Raw genomic sequence first — 18,833 nt, 5'->3', positions numbered from 1 at the left:
AACTTTGGCATCAAATTTGTTATTGTAAAAGTGTGTCAGTTTTTGACTCGTATCTATGTTTTTAAAACATTTTGCTGACGGAATGATAAACTTTCACTCAAATTAGATTTCCATTGCATCATAAAATTATCCATTATATTGAATTTTATTATTGAGGTTATACCATTGTCTGATTTATACTGTTTCGTCTTATGTGATTAAAGCCTCATATCTATTGTAAAGAGACTGCTTGTAACCTTGGGTGCCAAGGATTGAGTTATGAATGTCCACCAATTGTGCCCACGTTCACAGACATTTTCTTTTGCCTATTTTAAAGCAAAGGAGGATTGCATTTCTGCCCATAGTCTATAACACTACTTCGAATTTTAAATTATATTGAGATTTGCATTTTCCCAAATGGGTTTGGATAAGCACTGGAATAAATTTGCTCAAACGAAAGAATAGTATAATTGCTGTTTCATTTTAGTTGGGGAGGAATGGACATAATTTGAGTTCTTGCATTTGATCATAATTGTGCTTTGCCTTTACTACACCCAATCTGCATGTCCAATTAATGGCATCATCTGCACAGTGCTATGATGTGTGGACAGTATAAGTATTCTCCAAACAAAATAACTACCAACAGGCATGATACGAACCTTTGGAAGGAATAATTGATTTCATGCAATGTGTTCGGAAGACTGAAGTACTTGTACTGATGTAATGAAGCTTTATTTTCACACCTTCAATGTCATTCTTATTCAAAACAGCCAGGTGTTGTGGTGGTACTGTTGTGCAACTTGTGAAGGGAGTTGTCCAGCATTGTATAAATCACTTGTGATCTGGAACCTTCAAGCTGCAATGCAAGGATGTTGATGTTAAAGCCAGCAGAGTTTTAGCATGTAGTGAATGAGTGATTAATTGTTTTACTCCATTGCCAAAGCTCCATTTGTTTTGTTGGTGCATGTAAGATATTGCACTGATTATTAAAGTGCATCCCTGTCCTTAATTTTTTTTGTAATATTAAATTCTTCAATTGCATTTGACTGTGAATTTATGTTAAGATATGGATGAAATATAGAAACTAATATTGCTGGTGGACATTAATTAGTTATTTTGGAGTGTCTTTCTTTAATGAGCAGTTTTCTTTGGGAGTCCTTTGAGGAGCACTGCAATGTGCTGTCAGAACATTTTCTATGATCTTGCATCAGAATTGCCAGGATGAATTTTCTGCCAACAGTTAATGGGCAGTGAATTACAGATTGTTGTGGCTGAATTTAACATGTAGACCTCATCACAACTGAGAGCCAAGAACACGAGTAAAATAGGGACTTAAAGCCAACTGTCTCAACATTGATTTTCCTTGATGCGAGTGCTCTGGACTATCCCACAGCAAAACTACAAGGGCAATCCTTGCTATCACCTGAGTGATTACGAAATCATAAACTATATTCCAACTCAAAAATAAAAAGATTTGGGAGAAGATTGCATCTTTGCTGAGCTCCTGAATGTGGCAGTGTAGAACTCAATTACGAATCTACATGTCTGGGAAGAGGTGGATATTCCCAGTAACTTCAAGGATACTGTAAGCTTGACCAGGGCTCTCACCTAACTTTTTTTCCCTGTTGCCAGCCGGGCAACCGTGGCAGCTTTTTAGGTTGCCAAATGACAGTTTCGGTGGTCATTTAAGACAGCTTGCATGACGCGTGCGATAAGTGCTCGGACAAATTTAACTTTTTTTTTATCAAGTGCTTAGTTAACAGTCGGAATTATGCTCAATGAAGCATTCGTATATTATTTCTGCTTCAAATAAAGTCACAAACTAAACATATTCACCAATCAAGACATGATATATACCACAATGACATGCAGCAACATTATAATACAGTATCTAAATTCTTTTTACACATCGCAATTAATGTAATTTCTATTAGTTCTTTCCACTTCCAAACAAAAATGTGGTTGAATTATTCAGCGTATGATCAACATGTGTCAATAAATCCTGGACCATGGTAACATATATGCTTAACCATGCATACTACAGATTGATGCAAGCATGTTTTCTGTGAAGGAACAAAAATTACCATGACATGGCCATAGCATGGGTCGTTATTGCTATTGGGACAGAAACACTCTCGCTTCCCACATAATTTATCCATGACAAAATATACAGGTTGCAAGGTAATTTCTAAAGGCATTTTATGATAATAGCTGTTAAAACCGAATATACCCATCTGACAGGTGGGTATCTAACCCATCTAAACATTACACTAACTGACAAGAGATGGCCAAAGGACATAACTGCAGCAAATGTTCTTTTGGTAATATGTTTAAAGGTGTTGAGAAGGCAATCGGTGTGGAATGGATGGATTGAGGCAGGTGAATTAGTACGTGTTAGATTATGTAAAATTGTGAGGGGAGAGCACGGGGGATGTCAGTGGTGTTGAATGGGGGGGTTCAGTATGGGATGGATTGAGAGGGGGGATCAGTACAGGATGGATGGGGGGGGGTCAGCGCAGGATGAATGGGAGGATCAATACAGAATGCATATGGGGGGGGGGCAGTACAGCGTGGATCGGAGGGTCTGCAGGATGAATGGTGATCACAACAGGATGAATGAGGGGATCAGTACAGGATGAATGGGGGTAGACAAAATTGCTGGAGAAACTCAGTGGGTGAGGCAGCATCTATGGAGCGAAGGAAATAGGCAACGTTTTGGGTTGAGACCCTTTCAGACTGTCCCCCCCCCCCCCCCCCTTCTTGAATGGGGGGGATCAGTACAGGATGGATGGGGGGGGGGGGGGGTCAGCGCAGGATGAATGGGTGTATCAGTGCAGGATGAATTGGGGGGGGGGGGGGGGGTCAGTACAGTGTGGATCGGAGGGGCTGTGCAGGATGAATGGGGAATCTGTACAGGATGAATGGGGGATCAGTTAAAGATGAGTGTGGATCAGTAAAAGATGAATGGGGGATCACTACAGGATGACTGAGGGGATCAGTATTGGATGAATGAGGGGATCAGTATTGGATGACTGGGGGATCAGTAAAAGATGAATGGGTAGGTCACTACAGGATGGATGGGGGGATCGGTGCAGGATGAATTGGGGGACCAGTGTAGGATGGGGGGGGGAGTGGCAGGAGAATCAATGCGAGGTGGATAGGGTGATCAGCGCAGGATAAATAGATGGGGAGGGGCGCACCGGGGATGTCAGTGAGAACTGAATAGAGGCGGGAATGGGGATCCGTGTGGGATGGAGAGGAGGGGTCTCAGGATACTCAGAAGATTGAGAGGGGATCTTATAGAAACTTACAAAATTCTTAAGGGGTTGGACAGGCTAGATGCAGGAAGATTGTTCCCGATGTTAGGGAAGTCCAGGACAAGGGGTCACAGCTTAAGGATAAAGGGGAAATCCTTTAAAACCGAGATGAGAAGAACTTTTTTTCACACAGAGAGTGGTGAATCTCTGGAACTCTCTGCCACAAAGGGTAGTTGAGGCCAGTTCATTGGCTATATTCAAGAGGGAGTTAGATGTGGCTAAGGGGATCAGGGGGTATGGAGAGAAGGCAGGTACGGGATACTGAGTTGGATGATCAGCCATGATCATATTGAATGGCGGTGCAGGCTCGAAGGGCCGAATGGCCTACTCCTGCACCTAATTTCTATGTTTCTATACCTTCTGAATTTTGTAGTCGCATATTGCCATCTTGGACAATTTAACATTTTTTTTATCAAGCCGATTAAACAAGCCAATTAACCTACAAACCTGTACCTCTTTGGAGTGTGGGAGGAAACCGAAAATCTCGGAGAAAACCCACGCAGATCACGGGGAGAACGTACAAACTCCATACAGACAGCACCCGTAGTCCGGTTCGAACCCGGGTCTCTGGCGCTGCATATTGCTAAAGCAGCAACTCTACTGCTGCACCACCGTGACTGCCATTAAGGGGGTGGAGGGGGGCGTACGAGAGAGAGAGGGGGGAAGGCCAGCGCTCCTCGGACATCATTGCCCTGCTTCCTTGGCCGTTCCTGTCCACCGCCAAGTACTGCCGCCAAAGGGGGAGGCGGTTGGGATCTCTTTGCCACAGCCTCCCCACCTCCGCAAGCCAACAGCAAGATGCGGGGCCGAGCGGTGCAGCTCAAAGATCCTATAGCTATAGGATCTTTGGTGCAACTGCTTCAGACGGCGGAAGGAGGCCTCGCCTCGCCGTGCAGGAAGGTTTGCTTTGAAAGCACCTTTGGCGGAGTGACAAGCAGCGGCTGCTATCAGGGCGGGGAGGAGGAGATTGAGCCCCTATCGCGGCCGCTACTGCTGCTGTTCGGGGCTCGTCATTCGCTCCGACCCTTTCGTCACCACTCACCTAATATCTCTGCCCCGCAATACTGCCGTTGCCAACACGAAACATCACCTTCCTTTTCTCCAGAGATGCTGCCTGACCCACTGAGTTACTCCAGTTTTTTGTGTCTTTATCTGCAGTGCCAAGCCGGGCAAAATGACTCTCTGTTTAGGTTGCCCGGCGGCACTTTGGGTGGTCATTGGCACCCGGGCAACCGCTAATTTCGAGCCCAGTTAACCATTTTTAAGAAGGGAGACCAGTTACATTTTTTTTAATTTTAATTTTTTTTTAAAAAGGAGTCTTCTTGCAATCTATCTTGGAAAGACATCACCAGTGTCCTCTTCACCCAGAAAAATTGCTCACCAAATTGGTGTGCTTTCTGTCCATCCAAAGTGACAGTGTATATGATGGTGCCAAGAAAAATGTAAAGATCAACACCAGCCACCAAACACATTGGATTATTTTTATTTCTGTAAAGCCTTTGAACTGTCTTGGATTTAGCTACTCATAGACTAGTTGGTGGGAGAGTTGGCTTTGCTTCCAAACTGATGTGTACAGTTGCAGGCAGTGATTCTAGATGGCAGGCCAGGTCTTGCAGGATCAGGCTCTGGTGTAAAAACATTCTGTTGGTGCATTTACCAATCTGTTTAAGGCATTGACTGTTTAAAATAGTGCACCTTCTGTTTGTGGTGCTAGCTAACCCACTAGGACATCATTGGGTTGTGGGAGGAAACGAGAGAACATTGAGGATATCCAATTGCGGAGATTTTATAAAATGGCACTATTTAATTGAAACAAAATGTAAGATGTCTACATTTACCAGTTTTTGTTACATTGCTTGTTCATCCATTTTTGTATTAAGGCATACAGACAAGCAGATTGTGCATTACCTAACTGGTTAAGCTGTTGTTTTCTGCACTCAATGCTATTGATTTTCCCATAATGTAATTGAAGTCAACTGTTCAGCATTGAAGAAATTGCCACAAAACAGGAAATTCTATGCAAGAAATTGCAGTTCAGGATTTCTTTCTCTCCATTCTTTCTGATTGCATAAGAATAATGGGGAAGCCAAGCTGTTTTCAGGTATTTAGAGGGATACTGCATGGAAGCAGGCCCTTTGGCCCAGTGAGTAGTCTGATCATCGATCACCTGTTTACATTAGTTCTATGTTAAACCACTTTCACATCAATTTCCTACACACTAGGGGAAATTTATGCCAATTAAGCTACAAACATGCCTGACTTTGGGATGTGGGAGGAAACCAGGGCACCTGGAGAAAACCCACGAGGTCCAGGGAGAACATGCAAACTCCAATGAATACCTGGCCCACATGTGTTGGAAAATTAATCAATGGTAAAAAGGACAATATTTATTTCTCCTGTTGTCTTCAGAACTCTTATCTCGTGCTTCCAGACACAGCAATGTCACTTGGGGCATAACTTCCAATGTACCACATAAGATAAGCAATTAACTAGGTTTGATTAACCTTAATAATGTTTCTGATAATACTCATGAATCAATGTTTGGCATTTTGGCTCCGAAACAAATATGCTGCTGAGTTTTTAATCCAAATATTTTAATCCATATTCTGAGGAAGCCTTTCTGAATCTACTGTCTCAATTACTTTTTACTTTCTTTTGATTTATTAAGAAACTTCTTTAAGAGATTAAAAATCTGTTCAAAGTATTGAATTTTTATAGATTGGCAGCTTGTAGGAATAAAAAGTAACTTCAAAGAAAACAATTAACATTTATTCTTCCCACCCTGCTTCCTGTAAGGACTCCATCCCCTACTCCCAATTCCTCCGTCTACGCCGTATCTGCTCCACGGATGAGGCGTTCCACACCAGGACATCTGAAATGTCCTCACTATTCAGGGAACGGGGGTTCCCCTCCTCCACCATAAATGAGGCTCGCACCAGGGTCTCTTCCATACCCCGCAACACTGCTCTCTCTCCCCATCCCCGCACTCGCAACAAGGGCCGAGTCCCCCTAGTCCTCACCTTTCACCCCACCAGCCATCACATACAAAAAATAATCCTCCGTCAGTTTCGCCACCTCCAACGTGACCCCACTACTGGCCACATCTTCCCATCTCCCCCCATATCTGCCTTCCGCAAAGACCGCTCCCTCCATAACTCCCTTGTCAATTCTTCCCTTCCCTCTCGGTCCACCCCCTCCCCGGGCACTTTCCCTTGCGGCCGCAGCAGATGCAACACTTGTCCCTTTACCTCCCCCCCTCAACTCACTTTCAGGGACCCAAGCAATCGTTCCAGGTGCGACAGAGGTTTACCTGCATCTCTTCCAACCTCATCTATTGCGTCCGCTGCTCTAGATGTCAGCAGATCTATATCGGTGAGACCAAGCGGAGGTTGGGCGATTGTTTCGCCGAACACCTCCGCTCGGTCCGCAATAACCTAGCTGACCTCCCGGTGGCTCAGCACTTCAACTCCCCCTCCCACTCCGTCTCCGACCTCTCTGTCCTGGGTCTCCTCCATGGCCACAGCGAGCAGCACCGGAAATTGGAGGAACAGCACCTCATATTCCGTTTGGGGAGTCTGCACCCCGGGGAAATGAACATCGACTTCTCCCAATTCTGTTAGTCCTTGCTGTCTCCTCCCCTTCCTCAGCTCCCCTGCTGTCTCCTCCCACCCTCCAGCCTTCCGGCTACTCCTCCTTTTCCCTTTCTTGTCCCCACCCACCCCCACCCCTGATCAGTCTGAAGAAGGGTTTCGGCCCGAAACGTTGCCTATTTCCTTCGCTCCATAGATGCTGCTGCACCCGCTGAGTTTCTCCAGCTTTTCTGTGTAACCTAACATTTATTCTTTCTCTGAATTAATGTTATTGATCCATGCAATTTGCTATCATTTCATGAATTTCTCTAGTTAGAGCAGAAGTTATCATGAGGGCACTCATTTTGGGGTGGGTGGGGTAGTGGAAATGCATACAGCCCACTGACGCTCCTGGCATGAATCTTCAGGTCTGGGTTCTGAATTGTGTTAGTAAAGATTATAATGCTAAAAGTCTTTGGGCCAATATGCTTGGTAAGTTTTTCCTTGACAAATTAATTTCACTCTTCATAAATGAAAGTATTTCAATTAATTAACAATGCTTTACTGGGAGTTAGTGTTAACTAGTTACAAGGTTAGGCTTCATTCACTAATGGACTAAATCTAGAAAAATGAGAGTTATGTTATGAAAATTGTTGGTGAGTAGGAGCTTTGGGGAATTCATTGCATATTTATCTAATAAATTGTGATATTAAGACATCCTATATTGCCAAATAAGGAAATCCACTTCCCTTGCTGATTTGCACTGTTTACTGCAATGAATTCTAGATTAAACTGTGAATACATCTTAGAAGTTGGCCACAGTTATGCTGTACTGGGAAATGATGAGAGGTGTTAAAATTAATTGTTTAAAATATATGGCATGATTATTAATAAATTGTCACAGCTTTTTTATTTCTAAATCAGTGGTTGTAACCAAATTCCCTACAAGTTTATTTTCCTTCTTGAATGCTTGCAGGCATTTTGGTATAACTAAGGTGGCCTGTAAAGTACATTTTAAATGAAGCTTGAACTTTTTAACAGATGAAGGCATTGTGTGGTATCTAAGACAGAACATTCAAATGAGAGAAGAGGATTGTTTGTATTAATTGTTTAAGTAATGTGCAACATGTGATATGGCTGTCTGACAGTATTTGAATCATGCTCCATCCACAATGTGTTTAAATAACATTGAATGGAATTAATAGATTGGGGTTGATTCTATGAGCAATTGTATAATGACGTGATCAGTAGTTTCTGTCGGTGATTGCCCACTTGCTTTAATTTCAAGATTTGTGACCTCCCCCCCCCCCAAACTTGTGGTAAATGAATTAGTTGGTTGGTACATGTTGATTTTATTTTCCTCTTAATATTAGTCTTAAATGGTCATTCTAACGTGGGCTTTTTAAAAAAGAAGCTCATTAATTATTTTTGTTTGACACTAATAGGATATTCTTCCTATTCTGCACATATTTGATCAATAGTTGTCGGTAGTAAGGAAAGCAAACTCGATGCTAGTATTTATTTCAAGAGGGCTTGTATATAAAAACAGGGATGTAATGCTGAGGTGCTGGTGAGGTCGCATTTGGAATATTTTGGGCACCATATCTGAGGAAGTATGTGCCGGCTCTGGAGAGGGTCCAGAGGAGGTTTACACGAATGATCCCAGGAATGAGTAGGTTAATCAATGATGAGCATTTGTCGGCACTGGGCCTGTACTTGCTGGAGTTTAGAAGAATGAGGGGCACCTCATTGAAATATACAGAATAGTGAAAGGCTTGGATAGAGTGGAGGTGGAGAGGATGTTTCCACTAGTGGAAGAGTGTAGGGCCAGAGGTCATAGCCTCAGAATTAAAGGGTGTTCTTTTAGGAAGGAGATGAGGAGAAATTTAATTAGTCAGAGGGTGGTGGATCTATGGGATTTTCTGCCACAGAAGGCTGTGGAGGCCAAGTCGGTGGATATTTTTATGGTAGAGATGGATAGATTTTTGATTAGTGCAGGTGTCGGAGGTTATGGGGTTAGGAGGGACAGATAGATCAGCTGTGATTGAATGGCAGAGTAGACTTGATGTGCTGAATGGCCTAATTCTACTCCTATCACATGACCTCAACAATTGTTCAATAGAGAATCTTCCTTTTAATAGTAAATTTTTAATTTTCCCGTCCACCCCACCATTTGTCAGTTTTTTGTATTTGGCCGTTGCCTTAATGTGCGCCACTGAGCAAATCCTCATTGCCCCTTGCTGAACCTCTGATGCTGGACTCTTTGTATTCAGGATATCATGTGACTGGTCCTTAATTGGATGCAGTTGACACTGGCAATATAGTCATTGCATCCAACCACATGTGTCTTTTCTATCAATTTTAGGACTTTACTATGAAGGAAATAGGGGGAAAAGATATGTCGGGGTTCAGCGTGACTGAAGATTTTATTGGACATTGAACAGTTAAATTTCAAAATTCAGACTTGTCTAAGTATCAAAAGGCTCGAAAAGCACAAAAAGTATCAAATATATATTTGTGTGTACTGGATATTCAAATCCCTACATTGTGTTGAATTAATCCTTCAAACAAAGGCAAGGTCGGCTCAGTAACAATGTTAGAGTGAGCAGCCACTAAAACCACATTTGATATCATCAGTATTAGGTTTCCCAGATTTTGCACCATGTTTTTACTCTGTGAAGCTTGTTGCTCAGGGGTATATTGGGGCTGGTATCAAGCCTCTTATCATATCTCATCATTCGTAGACAGTGGCTTGTCACCACAGTGTGCCCATTATTAGTGATCAGATAAAAAATCAGACTTTGTAGTAACATTTTGATTAAATAGTTAAGCTGTTGTTGGGGTCAATACATTATTTTGCTTCCATTGCTACTTTGAAACTAAATTGCAAGCCACTTGAGCCGTTGTTGCACAAACAACTCCTTGTCCCTTCTATGACTATCAACGCATCCCTAATTGTATGATCTCCTCAGCTGCAATTTGCCTTGAAGTAAATTATACCTTTTCCTACTTTTAAAGTATCCAGTCACTATAATAATAATAAAACATTCCTGTGCTTGTCATATAATGCCCCAACTGTGCACACTTACAATTCAAATTAAATAGAAAATTGGATAAGCTACTTTATTGGCATAGGAGCGTCTGTCAATTTGCTGTATCTGTTGCAACAAAAAGCAGTTTTCAATCAAATAAGCTGTGTTTGAAGTGGGCCAGAAGTAAAAATGTGAATTTTGTCTGTCTGATAATAATTGAATGCATGTTTGTGAAAACAACATGCCAAAGTAGTATTTGGCTTGGATTTTTGTGGACACTCTTAATCTGTCGCACACAAGTCCAAGAATGGTGTGCTTGATGTAATAGGCTGTGCTTGAGGAAACCTGCACAAAGACTGTTCCTCAGTTTACTAGCATACTGGACAATGGCATTTACTTCTGATTTTAGTGAATCTTAATTAAACACAAACAGTCACCCTAGATCCAAGTAGTTTCAGATTCTCGACAATTGTTGGTACTGGATGCTTGTGTTCCTTTTGTTTAACTTTAATCTCTAGTCAATAAAAAGTAGCTCTACTTACAGCCATTCTGTAGAAGGATCAGCAGAAGAAACAAATTCAGATAAGCATTCAGTATCAGATTATTATTTATCTCTCCACATCACCGTCTATATCTCTCGCTTCCCTTATCCCTAACCAGTCTGAAGAAGGGTCTCGACCCAACACGTCACCCATTCCTTCTCTCCAAAGATACTGACTGTCCCGCTGTTACTCCAGCTTTTTTTGTCTATCTTCGGTTTAAACCAGCATTGCAGTTCCTTCTTACACATTCAGTATCTTCAAGCATGAATAGTCACTATGTCTAAGAAGTAAGTAATACTATACCTAATGAAAATACTCCATAGTTTTGAACCAATCACTTTTGTGACAACGTACTACTTTTCTGTTGGTCTTACGAAGTTTTATATTGTATGACTGGGACAGCTGAAAGGAATTGCGTTGGAATTAAGAAGATATTTATTTAAAAAAATGAATAGGTCATGAGAAAAAAGCTGATGCAATTGAAATGCGTGGTATCCCTGATATTTGGCTTCCCTATTCTCAATCTGTGCCCTCCCACTATCGAACTGGTGTTACTAAGAATTAGAAGCAGGAGTAGAACGTTCATGTCCAAGTGCCAGCTCTGCCATTCAATAATGGCAATCATTTGCCTCTGCCCCTTTCGTGTACTACCCATAAAGATCAACATATTTTTGGATATTGCCTGGATTACTTGCCATCTGAACCATCCATAATTATTTCGCACAGTTAAGATCTATATGACATGCATGCAGTTAGAAGGACAAAACCAAAGATTATTAAAAAAAAGCTGCAAAATGCAGAGTTGTAGGTAGAGTCCACAGGTAAGAATGTGTTAACTGAGCTAATGATTACCCACAGTCGAGCTATGACCAGTTCTGTTACAAATACAGAATCCAAGTTACAAATTGCAAACATAAAACCATTTTTCATCTGGGTATTTGCCAGACCTGCTTTCAGCATTATTAGAGCTGTGAAGAAGGCCATGGATGGGATGGAGAGGCAAACTACAGGCGATTAAAGCTAGGATTCCCCCTGTCAATTGATTGCATGTGTTCCATGGAGCGTTAACTCAATCTGCATTTTCCGTGAAGAGGAAAGCACAATGTTAACTTTGAATGCAGTACACTAGATTCAAAGTGCTGCCTCATCTGGAAGGATTATTTGTGTCCCTGCATAGTTGGAAAAGAGGTGAAATGACATAGGTAATACTCAGCTGGTCAGATTGTGACAGGAATGGAAGGTATTCCCTTTTGTCCTGCCTTCCCTGCATGTTAAAACTAACTTGTTTGCTCTCCCAGTTCTGATAAAGAACTTTGACCTGAAACAAACTGTTTCTCTTTCCATAAATACTACCTGCTCTTTTGGGTGCTGCTAGTATTTTGTTTCAAGTTCTCCACTTATTTTTTCATTGTATGAATGCAAGATTTTTCTTTATAACCGTAACTTAACGTACTTGTGCATTGACAGTAAACTTGGAACTTCTGTACAGGTTCCTGGTATCATTTCAGTAAGGTCCTCATTTTTATACTCAAATCCTCTTGCAAAGAAGGCAACACATGCTGTGGTTGCAGATTCACTTATAGTAATATGTGTACAAAGAAACTCAGATAGCGCAGAAGACCAAAACCTTGCTATCAGTGTAAATTTTGATAACCTCACATTTTTCCATATTGTTATCGAAATGAATATCCTTTCCTATTCACCCTTCTGTCCCATTATAGCTTCTCTGCACCTTGTGAAATTGCTATCATCAGCAGACCTGGATATGTAACCAATCCATATTTGCTTGCGAGCAGCTGGGTGCCTCACATCAATTCCCGCGGTAACCCACAAACCACAGCCTCTCAATTTGAAAATGATCTGTTTATTCCATATCTTTTTTTATCAATTGATTTGTTCCATTTGTTAAAATTGTCTGATTGCCCTCAAGTTATTTTGGGAATGATTGTAAGACTACAATCTATATATAATTGAAGTGACAGGATTTATAGGCAGTCAGAATATAGGTAACTAGAATCTCAGTCAACCAGCTACTAAACCATCAAAAACAAGCTGAAGAAAAATAGTTAATTTTCAAATTTTATATTGGATCACTTCCACCTTTTTTCCTTAGATCTTTTTAAATTATAGTATTGTGAGTACTATTTCTAAGTTTACTCCTGGTTATTTCGATTATTATCATTGTAGCAAGGCTAATTTGTTTTTGGGTACCACAAACTATTGTTATCATTGCCTGGTATATGACTTCCAAACTACAAGGACTTTCCTGGTTTTAAATTTGCTTAGTTAGTTCTCCTCGACATTTTGGTACTGATTCACCTCTTACAGTACATATACTTGCTGTGAGTAATTTGTAATTGAGGGAATCTGTATATAGCGTTGAACACATTTTTATTTTCCCAGGTTTCCCTGATCCATACCCCACTCTCCAACTCCACCTCTTTGTTACATTGTATGATCTGTTTTTTTCCCTCAAGTCCTAGTTCCAGGCATTTCTGAGTTCTTAAATTCAAGACTGTCGTAGTCATTGCATGGTCACCCTACTTATGAGCTAAATCGCTTACATTTATTGTTGGCTCATAGCTGCCCATATCAACAAGTTCATTACCTGTATATTTTGTACTGTCACAAAGTTGCCAGACATGCAAATTGTTGGTCAGTAATAATTAGAATTTCTACTTGACGACTAAACCAATTTTATGGGCTCTTTCGAGCATTTTCTTCATTCTGCCTTGCACTTTTCTATGTAATTTTTGATCTCTGGTTCAACTTTTTAATTCCTGCTTTCCTTTAAGTATACACGCTGGAATAATTTTCTGAATACCTACTGGAAATGTATTCCTGTTATTATAGCACCTTGTGTTTTTGCACAAGCATCTTGTTTTTATCCTTGGCTGCATGTTTCTTCCCTTGCATCTGGTTCAAAATATCTATTGTTTCATTCCTAGCCATACATTGCACTCTGCCTGTCAAGTCCTGTCACCATTTTAACTCTCTCTCCCATTCCTATACTGACCTTTTCTGTCCTTGGCCACCTCGCTTCCAATGTAAAATCCCACACTCATGGCCTATTTGAAGCCATTACCGTTCAGTATTGTCCGTATGCATCCTTTCCCAACAAAAGTAGTTTTGGTATAATTTCTTAAGTGATTCAATGAGCTTATTCATTAGCAAATTCAATACGAGTTTGATTTCTGAAGAATGGTTTTGGCCCGAAACGTTGCCTATTCCCTTCGCTCCATAGATACTACTGAGTTTCTCCAGCATTTTTGTCTACCTACGAGTTTCTAAAATGCTCTTTATAATTTAATTTTAAATGTATCTACTTAACCTCTGTCCCCAATGCTATCTTTCTCTCCCGGCTCCATCTACCCATTATCCCTCTCCCTGGTCCACCTATCATCTATTGGCCCCTATTTCACCCCCTCCCTTTTGACTCTATATGCCAGTTATCTACCCTCTCCACTGTCAGTCCTGATGCAATGTCTTGACTCAACACATCAACAAATACTTCTCTGCCACAGATACTGCTTGATTCACTGACTACTTCCTGTAGAGTTTTTTTTTTTTTTGCTTTAGATTCCAGCAACTTCAGTCTGTTGTGTTCCAAAATAGAACTTTTTCAAGCTGCGTAAAACCTAATGAACTCAAATATTAAATTGAGCAACTGATTGTTTATAAGCTTTCTAAAATGAATTGGATAAAATTACTACAACTTTATCTGTTTGGGGTTTCTGGAACAGATGCTTGGTTACTTTTCCTTATGACAGTGGAGTGTGTTTATGTTGAAATAAAATCAAACTGCCCTTTTTCCAAAATTGCCTGTTACGAAACATAAAATTCAATGTTAGCAGCTGATAAAAACCTTGCTGAAAAATATGCCATCATCGTGGAGGCTTCAATATTTTGTCGGACGTATCTTTCCCATCCACAGGTATTCATATTGAATTTGCCTTCACATATTTTATTGTGCCGGGGTAAGCTTTTTCCACTGTCAAGGAATCCTTATTTATTCCCCTCTTTCAAGCTCCCCTAGTGTTTAATAAAATAATCTGATTTGCTGTACATAATTCACTCGAGTATAAATCAGCTTCCTTGTATCTTCTCGCACTCAAGTATGTTGTTCTGCTACCTGTATTAAGAGTTGAAATGCATTTCATTAAACAATCTGTAGGTCCCATAAACTAACACAAAAGTTGTCCTTGAGTGCAAGTATTTGTATTTTGGAAGATTTTTTATCATTGCAGTCTTCAAATACCTGCATCCTGAGTTCCAAATTCTGTATTGTATATTGATAAATTGGTTTGTGGTAATATTTGAACAGCTTACTTAATTTGAGTATGCATTGTGTTCTGCAGGAGTTGTTGAAGGAGATCTGGCTGCAGTGGAAGCTTACAAGTCATCTGGAAGTGACATTGCTCGTCAGCTTGTGTCAGATGAAGTGCGCCTGCTGAATCGTCCTTCTGCTTTTGATGTAGGTTACACGCTTGTACACCTTGCTATCCGTTTTCAGAGGCAGGACATGTTGGCAATTTTGTTGACTGAGGTAAGTTAACTAATAGAACCTTTATTAACTACTCACCTGCCCATCACCCCTCACTGTTACCCCCATTTCTGTTGGCAAAATTGAGTTAATGTCAAGTGAGTTACAGATTAAACCTGGTCTCGTGAAAGAAAATAATTTTGTAAGCTCTAAATAGAAGCTAGTAGTATAGATTCAAATGGCATTCTTCAACATTGCTGTGCTTACATAACCAAAATACTTTTTCAGATTTTTCATATCAAAATCACACATCCAGCTAACTCCTTTGCCCATCCTACTATTAACTTCCTCAAAGAATTCCAACAGATTCGTCAGGCAAGATCTCTCTCGCCTTCACAAAACCATGCTGACTTTGGCCTATTTTATCATGTGCTTCCAAGTCTCAGAAACCTCATCCTTTATAATGGACTCAAAAATGTTACCAGCCACTGAAGTCGGGCTATCCGGCCAATAATATCTCCTCTTTTGCTTCCTTCCCTTCTTGAACAATAGAGTAAAATTTGTGATTTTACAATCCTCTGGAACCACTTCTGACTCCAGTGATTCTTGAAAGATCACCACTAATGCCTCCACCATCTCTAAAGCCACCTCTTTCAGAACCCTGTAGGCTAGTCCATCTGGTCCAAGTGACTGCTCCACCTTCAGACCTTCCAGCTTCCCAGCTGGTTTAAATAAAACCTGGACCACTGGTGTCTGGGAGTGATTGCTCCAACTGGATATGAAAAGACTAGTGTAGGTGGAGCAGATGTTTTGGAAGTGGTTGTCTGTTGGGGTGAGGTGCTGTGTTTGAAGGTGAGTGACACTGCTGTGAAGAGGCTGAAAGGAGGTAAAAGGTAAGATGAGTTGAGGTCTTTGTTTTTACCAGTTTCTCTTTAGTTTAAATGCAGCTTGGATGGCAGTTTGGATATTGGTATGCTCCTCCTGCAGGGTATAGGAGATCGGGAATGCTACCAATGTCCGTGTGGACTATACCTGTCGGAAGTGTGTCTAGCTGCAATTCCTGACTACGAGGGAGCTGGAGCTAAGATGATCGACATTGGGATCATCCGGGAGAATGAGAGTATTATAGATGGGAGTTGTTATGGGAGTGAGGTGGCTATATCCAAGATGCACACAGAAAGTAGATGGATGGCCATCAGGAAAGGTAAAGGGAGGAGGCAGGATACACAAATCCACCACAGCCGTTCTCCCCAAAAATGTGTTTGGACTGTTCTGGATACTGTTTTTTGCCAGGGGTGGGAGGGGGAAATGACTTCAGGGGAGAGCAGCAGCAGTCTGGTCTGTGGCACCAGACTGGGCTCTGAGGCACAGCACAAAAGAGTGAAGTCAGACAGTGATTGTGATAGGGGATTCTATGGCCACAAATTGGACTCCAGGATGGTGATGTACCCTGGTGCCAGGGTCCAGGAAGTTTCAGAGTGGCTGCAGAACATGCTCAAAGGGGAGGGTGAGCAGCCAGAATTGTTGTGCACATTGGCACACATGACATGGGTAGGACAAGGGATGAGGTATTGTAGAGTGAATATATGGAATTGGCAAAACATTAAAGAGCAGGACCTAGAGGGCAGTAATTTCTGGTTTGCTTCCAGTGCCTGGTGCTCACGAGGCAGGTGAGTACTTAGCTGAGGAGTTAGTGCAGGGACATGACCAGGACAAGAGGGACTGGTTGCACCAGAATTGGAGGAGGATCAATATCTAGGCTTAAACATGTGCTCCTTAGCACGGTTTAAACTTAATTGGTAGGGTAATGGGTCCTAATGCAGTAGTGTTACAGGTGGGAGGCTGTAAGTCGATACAGAAATCAATGATGGTAAATTCAGTAGACAGGTCTGGCAGTAGTATGACAGGTATGGGCAAAGGCCCATTGGTTTAAATTGTGTTTATGTTGGTGCATGAGGCCTGACAAATAAGGTGGATGAATCCTGGGTGTGGATTGGGTACATATGGCTGGGATGTTATATCCATTACGGAAACCTGGCTAAGAGCGGGACATAAATGGCAGCTTAATGTTCCAGAGTACAGATGCTACAAGGCAAGATGGAGATGGGAGGGGAAAAAAAGAAGGGGGAGTTGCTTTATCAATCAACTTCACTGCAGTTGTCTAAGATGACCTTGTTGAAGGATTGCCCAGTGAGGCTGCATGGATGAAGCTGAGAAATAAAAAAAAGGTTGATCAGCTTGTTGAGATTATACTGTTGGGCTCTAAATAGCCAATGTGAATTGGTGAAACAAATATGTCAAGAAATAGCAGGCAGTTGCAAGACTAATGCAGTTATCATAGTATGGGATTTTCATTTTACCAACATGGACTGGGGCGGTCATAGTCACAAGGGCCAGGATGAGGTGGAATTTGTCATGCGTGTTCAGAAATGTTCCCTCCGGCCATATGTGGAGTGTCCTAGAGGGAGAGGGCAAAGCTTGAGCTAGTTTATGGAATTGGGCAGGGCAAGTTACTGAAGTGTAAGTGACACTTTGGGACCAGCAATGACAATTTTGTGAGCTTTAAAATAGTTATGGATATGGACAGGGCTGGTAAACACATTGACATTTGAAATTGGGGCCAAGACCAACTTTGGCAAGTTCCTGTTTAATAACTTGCCAAAGTTGATTTGAGTGCGTTGTTTGCTGATTTTTTAAAGTAGACATTGCAAAATAATCCCATGCTTATTATCAGTTTCACGATAATGATTACAAGAGACAGTTGTTTAACTCCAGTTTCTGCAATCAAATCATTCTAGTGCCTGACCTGCAGAGTTAAGAATGTTTTGATGTTTCCCCCTCCACTCAAAACAAAATCTTTTCAGTGGAAACTTATTTTTGTTTAAATTGTCCCCCTCCCTAGGTGGTGCATTGAGAGTGTGAGTGACTGCACCAAATATAACACCTATTTTCTTGTATTTACAGATTGTTAGTGAGGGAAGATAATAATCTAATCAAAGAACATGAAGTTTTGCCTTTTAAAAATGTTGACAAACTGAATATAATGAAAATAAAAATATCATTAGAAATTTGAACTAAATACAAAATACTGGAAATATTCTGAGCATGCAGTACCTGTGGGGAGAGAAACCAAGTTAACATTCAGATTGGTGATCTGTGACATGATATGAAATATTGACTTGAAACATTAGCTCTGAGTGTTGGTAGCATTATCAGGTTTCTAGCAACAACAACTTTGTTTTTGTTGCATTGAAACCACTTGAATGTATTACAGCTTAATCCAATTTAATTTATAGTAATTTGATGATGTAATCATTGCTGTTTTTTCTTTAGGTGTCTCAACAAGCGGCCAAGTGCATTCCTGCAATGGTATGTCCCGAGCTAACGGAACAGATACGGCGTGAAATAGCTGCATCACTTCATCAGCGCAAGGGAGACTTTGCTTGTTACTTCCTAACTGATCTGGTGACATTTACATTACCTGCAGGTACCAACTATAATCAAAAGGATGTATCTAAATAGTTCAATTCATGTGTCACCTGTTTTAGCCATTGTTAAATCCATTGTACATGCAGATTTTTTTTAAAGAAATGAATAGGCATACCTTTTGAGGTATGATGCAATACATTGTCAGTAATATTAGTTTTCTCAGAAATGCGTAATGAAAATTTAGGTAAGGTGAACTTTAACCCACAGTGATTTTATCCTGCAATTGCAGCAACAGTAAGTTGCATTAACTTAGTGCCTTTTGAATGTATTAAACGTTTGTAAGGACTTGGGAGATGTAATCAAACAAAAATGTATCTGAAACTATAGATAATATCAGTAACCATTGAGTATTGGTGACGTCATTGATGTTTTTGGACAAATTAAAATTACCGCTGAGCATATTCACGTTGTTTATAACAATT

General features: G+C 41.0%; 1 protein-coding gene across 5 annotated transcripts in view; it reads left to right on the top strand.

The window, feature by feature from the left end:
* LOC129703973 (ubiquitin thioesterase ZRANB1) overlaps positions 1–18,833 on the top strand; it is a 55,738-nt gene that overhangs the window by 5,700 nt on the left and 31,205 nt on the right. For all 5 annotated transcript variants that reach the window (XM_055646734.1, XM_055646731.1, XM_055646735.1 and 2 more), the window contains exons 3-4: positions 14,798–14,985; positions 18,256–18,409. In XM_055646734.1, coding sequence (XP_055502709.1) covers positions 14,798–14,985; positions 18,256–18,409 — 342 coding nt within the window. The remainder of the gene's footprint in view (positions 1–14,797; positions 14,986–18,255; positions 18,410–18,833) is intronic.

Source organism: Leucoraja erinacea, chromosome 15 (genome assembly GCF_028641065.1).
Source record: "Leucoraja erinacea ecotype New England chromosome 15, Leri_hhj_1, whole genome shotgun sequence".
NCBI classification, from domain to species: domain Eukaryota; kingdom Metazoa; phylum Chordata; class Chondrichthyes; order Rajiformes; family Rajidae; genus Leucoraja; species Leucoraja erinaceus.
This window is presented reverse-complemented; position numbering and strand designations above follow the sequence as displayed.